This window comes from Lygodium microphyllum, chromosome 24, assembly GCF_053477565.2.
Source record: "Lygodium microphyllum isolate KBCC chromosome 24, Lygodium_microphyllum_v1.1.10, whole genome shotgun sequence".
Classification (NCBI taxonomy): Eukaryota; Viridiplantae; Streptophyta; class Polypodiopsida; order Schizaeales; family Lygodiaceae; genus Lygodium; species Lygodium microphyllum.
The window spans coordinates 123,524,081-123,529,510 of NC_141158.1; the positions used below are offsets into that span (position 1 = coordinate 123,524,081).

The window sequence follows — 5,430 nt, forward strand, 5'->3', positions numbered from 1 at the left end:
CTTAGCCCTGTAAATATTATTGGTTGCTTCTTTTTAAAAGAACTGACTTCAACTGTAAAAAAACTTTCAATCCTAGTGATTCACTCATTCTTACCAACAATCAAGTGCCAAAGTTCCAAGTACGAATTTACAAATCAATGCATTGAGATACATTTTGGAGCACAATTATGATGTATGTCACTAGAGCGGGAACAAAATAAAGTAAATCATGAAGGAGCAAGCAGCTAAATAACCAAATTAGTTGTATAATGCGCATCACTCATGCAATCAAATATCATTTAATCATAAGCCAAGAAAGAAAAAGAAGTGTGCAGCCAAAGCTCAAACAGACATATGTTCAACAACACAGATAGCAGGCATCAAAAAAATGTTTCTGGAAAAGAAAATGTAGCTTAGCCTACTCTAGTCACTTGCATAGATGGGCTTTTGCGCACCTGTGAGGCTAGGATGGGGCTTCAGTTCACTAGGTCCTGAACACTAATCCAGGAAATGTGTCATGTTGAAGAAAAAATCTCAAAGGTAGGTTATTTGGTGTGACCTTCAACCAGACCCAATTTATGTTGGCAAGTCCATAGTTGTGACTGATGAGAAGCCCTAAACAGGCTCCTTCAACATAACAATACTACAAGGGTGAAAAGTGTAGTGGGGCTTGCTTAGAGTGCCCTGCCTAGAGATAGATGGAGGAAACATTGCTCCTTGCCAGCAATGTCTCCAATGGAACTAGCGTTTGTATCATTCATTACCACTGAACTCTTCATATCGAGCTGGTGATCTGCATTGCTCACTCCTTTTTTGCACAACCAATCCATGGTCAGTACAGAAGGAACCGAGTGAGCTGTGTTATAGGTTGAGAATCCTGATGATGCTGCAGTTGGTAAAAACTTGGCTGCAGCCAGTGCATCCACATTTTTTCCCAAGTGTGCTTGCCATGGCCACCCACTTAATCCTTGCATGTCCAGTGGGGAACTGGCCTGTATACCACCTCCACCAACACGACCTGCTGTTTGTTCTCTGTTGAGGAATCCTTCCAAAGAAGCACTGGGTACCTGACATTTTTTTGGTCCAAAAAAAAGTTACCAATCTGGCATACTAGAACATTCAGTCCTGCAGAAGAGCAAAGCATAATGGAAGCAATAGGCTCAAAACATTTAAGAGAACTGTCACAACAGAAAAGCCAGTTCAATCCAGCCATTACTGGCTCACAACTTTGGTACATGGATTATAGATTATAATAATTCTTGTCACCTCAATCACACAGTACACATGGAATAAACACTCGTAACCTTGTGTAACTTATCATAGAATCAGCTATGATTCCACCACACGAATCTTACCACCAATATGGAAAAGTCTATCTAGCAAAACCTAAGAAGCACCCTAATTCATATCCCCCTTACCTTGTACAGACCAAGAGTTGAAGTTGCAGTTTCTCGTATAAAAGTGAGAGATGCAGGATAGCTCAATCCATTGAAGCCTTTTTGGCCACATGCCACCCAGGCATCACTTGCAACAGTTTCTCCATGCAAAGCCTTTCCATTAGGTGATGCATCATCCTTGGCGATCAATGCTGATGTTAGAATTGGCCGTGTGGCAGAAGATCCTCTCAGTTGCTGTTGTGTCCGACCAACCTAAAGCATCAAAATGGTAAACCAAAGATGTACAATAGTTGGCCAAGTAAAGCATGGATATAACCAGCATTCCATGGAACAAATAAATACCTGCCCTCTTATAAATGCTTCTACAGCATCTTCACTGCTTGCAGACCTCAAAGGCCATGCCTCCTTCCTCTTCTGATCATCAAGGACAGGGAAACTGCATTGATGAACTGGGAAGTTGATGGGGTCAACAACCATTTCAGAGTGCAGTGTTGGACTTGCCCCAAGACTCAGCTCTAACGCCTGTTCAGAGTCTGAAAAATAGCCACTTTGTGTTAGCTTTTGACTTAACTGTTCTTCATCACATCCTTCCCCTGCCCATTTTTCCTGTAGCTACAAATATACTTTGGTAAGAGATGAGTTGGAAAAGCGTCAAACCATTATAAACTTCAGATAGAAGCTCCTCTTCATATGAAGTAGCATCAAAATTTGTGACTGCCTCTCTTCCATTGCACCGAATAGCCGCCCTATCATAAGCCCTGCAATCAAACAGTAATGTGATGATGCCATATCCTGCAAAGCACTCTGGAAAACCTCACTGCTTAGAGAACATAAAGCAAACCTTGCAGCTTCCACCTCACTATCAAAGAGGCCCAGGTATATGTACCTACATATGAATCAATAAATGTTGGATGTGAGTGCCTTTGAAAAAAGTACGTTAGAGCATCCCCATGCCAATGATGCTCATAAAACATGTTAAACGAAATAGAAAGTGCAACATTGGTTGTTAACACAATTGCCACAGTTTGAAAGAAACAAGTACAAATCTAATCTGAGAAGGGACAAAATGTTCATTGCTGAATGCCAAATGTATGGGTTATAGTATGGAACTCTAAAGGTAAACATGCACGCGCTTCATCCATTCCAAAAAAAATAGGCATGAGTTTCAATAAAAAATTTAGAGAAATATTCACTAACAAATCTTCCTTTGGTATCAATTCATCACCATCTTTCAAGATTTAAAAGATGGAGCCTTACTTTTTGCCAAGAAACTGACCCATTCTAGCCTCCCAACGTCCACACTTATGCAGTGTTACACCTCTAAATTTGGAACTGCCCCTGGAGAAGCCTGTACTTTGTCGGCGTAATATGTGAACAAATTCTTCTTTGGTGAGTGGTCCCATCTGACTCATGAAAAAGTATCTTCAGCGTCAACCCCAGACTAATGAGATTACTATGTCACATAACAAAGCACATCAATTATGCATGACCAACCTGTTTCAAGTCCTCCTCGTAGTCACTCAAGTTAAAATTGATGTCAGCATCTGGACCTCGAAACTTTATGGCTGCCCTGTCGTATGCCCTGATGAAAGTCAAATGACTCTTAGTGGCCGTATGAGGTACTCAACCACAGCGGGCGATCAGATTGCAGGAAAAGTAAGGTTCTATAAAACAGTACACATACCTAGCTGCTGAATGGGCTGTGTCAAACCCACCTGAATAATTTCGACATTTCAACTTATTAGTAGGTGACTGGGAAGGAAGGAAAAATCACAGAGATGACAGATCACCAGAGCATAGAAAGAGAAAGAATATATGAGAACGCAAGGTCAATACTCACCAAGATAGACCTGCTTGCCACAATCCCTGTGCAAAAATAAAGGTTACCTGCTCAGAACTATCAGATAAAATTTTTGGAAAACATTACCATGCAAAGCAATTACCAGATATGAGACTCCCATCTCCCTGTGCGTCTGTAGAATGTTACACCACGATACTGTGAACTTCTGGAACGAGGACCTCTTCTGCTCTTCTTCATCGGTTGGACATGAACAACATTGAGAGGGTCGCTTCTTGTAGCTGTATTCACTTGAACAAAGGGGAGGTCGACCCACGGGGACCTTGGGTAGATCACCCAAGGTGCAGGTGCAGTAACAGCGGTGCCATTCACAGGCGTCACATCATTAATGGCACCATCCGAGGGCTTTGGCATAGGGAAGAAATCTTGTGTTACTGGCAAACTACTTTCCATCATAGGGTCAGGCCCTGCTCCATGATTGTATCCTGTCCTGCGACTATCTGGAAGAGAACGGGAAGATTGCTCATCCATGAGCGGGAAGAGTGTGCATGGACCATTCATTACTTGACTGTTGCAGTTGGAAGAGCTATAACCTTCTGCTGGTTCTGAGCCGCTGGAGGCCTCGAACTCAGCTGATAATGCCTCTGAGACTACACTCACATTCACTATGGAAGAGACCGAGGTTCCTGAGTCATCAGCAGAAGTAGGTAGTACCTTCTCGGTTCTGTTCTGGAGCTGCCGAGACAGCTTCAAGGATGACTCTGAATGCTGGGCCACCACAACGCCACTTTCCGAACGGTTACATTCAGTGCTTGCTGCTGCATTAGGACAAGCAATTGCCGTAGTAGCTCCATGCATATCGCCATCCTTTGACCTCTGTCGCTCGGAGGCATCAATGGTGTCCATGATCACTGGATTCTCTGGTTTTTGGAGCTGGTGGCCGTTCCTGAGCGATAATTGATCCCTCCCCCGATGTTCCGATGGATTATAGCCCCTTCCCCCATGTTCCGATGGTGGGACGAAGGGCTGAGAATGCACGGCTGGCCTGGTTCTCTGTGATGCACATCCATTTACTTCGGTGTCAGGCAAGCAGTTCAAGTCAAGCATTGTGTGATCTAGCTGTCTTTGAAGGTCTTCTAAGCAATTGAGGATCAGGGAGCATGACAGAAGGCGGTCTGAAGAGTGTTATGCTGCTGTGCACATTCACACGAACTCAACCGGGGGGGAGGGGTGTTTGGTGGACTGTAATAGAGCCTATCCTATCTAGATTATTGTGGCAGGGACCATGTCATGCCTCTTTCATGGGTATTTGTAAATCGCCTTCTCTCACTTCCATGAAGACCGGGCTGGCTGGCAGGGGACTTCAATCCAAGCGTGAGAAATGTTGTTTAGGAGCCCCAAAAACTGTGCGATTGGACAATGGAAAGCCCTCTCTCTCTCTCTCTCTCTCTCTCTCTCTCTCTCTCGTGGGGAGTTCCTAAGTTCTAACTATACAAAGTTCAAACATGTCAACTCTCTCTCTCGCTCGCTCGCTCGCTCGCTGGGGAATTCCTAAGTTCCAACTCTTGCAACACGTCAAATCTCTCTCTCTCTCTGTCTGCCCTCACACCTTATTATTTTCCACATTTGCAAAAGAACGAAATAATTGCATAAAATCCCCTCCCTTTCCCCTTCTCTCTCTCTCTCTCTCTCTCCCTCTCTCTCTCACTGTGTCTGTCTGTGGGAAATTCTAAGTTCTAATCAAGAGTAGCCTATTGCAAAAACTGTCAAATCTCTGTCTATCTCTCTCTCTCTCTCTCTCTCTCTCTCTCTGTGCTCACAGGTCACACCTTATTATTTTCCACATTCGTAAAAAAGGATAATAATCACCTACAATTTCCAAGAGAAAATGAAATAATTATGCATCCAAAAAAGCAGAGGGGAGAATAAACAAAATACTGCGCAGAAAAGAGGAAGGAAGGGCCAGCGGAAGGCACTCTCACCTACAAAGAGTATTGCCAAACGAAATAGGAAAAGCAGGGGAACGGAAGTTCCTTTTACAAAGAAAGAAAACGAAGAGGGAGTACTTTTTTTGTTTGGGGCCCAGCGCACCCCACCACCACACAAGGTTGAAGGCCCTCGCGCGCTCTCTCTCTCTCTCCATTTTCGTGCAAGACTCAAGCCACTTGCGCGCGCGCGCTCTCTCTCAATTGGCGTGGCGTGTGTGGGCCTGTAGCTCTCTCTCTCTCTCTCTCAATTCAAAGCTCTAGCCATTTT

The 5,430-nt window shown here is 44.0% G+C and overlaps 1 protein-coding gene across 1 annotated transcript; it reads right to left on the minus strand.

Moving 5' to 3' along the window:
- Window positions 1-506: 506 nt before the first annotated feature.
- Window positions 507-5,165, minus strand: LOC148015609 (uncharacterized). Its single transcript, XM_087665246.1, has 10 exons — window positions 3,320-5,165; window positions 3,217-3,242; window positions 3,061-3,091; window positions 2,871-2,958; window positions 2,634-2,779; window positions 2,218-2,262; window positions 2,034-2,134; window positions 1,719-1,909; window positions 1,398-1,628; window positions 507-1,046 (listed from the first exon to the last, which is right to left on the minus strand). Exons 1-10 carry the CDS (start codon window positions 4,279-4,281, stop codon window positions 654-656), a joined length of 2,214 nt encoding a protein of 737 aa, XP_087521372.1. The 5' UTR covers window positions 4,282-5,165; the 3' UTR covers window positions 507-653.
- Between the last annotated feature and the right edge of the window lie 265 nt (window positions 5,166-5,430).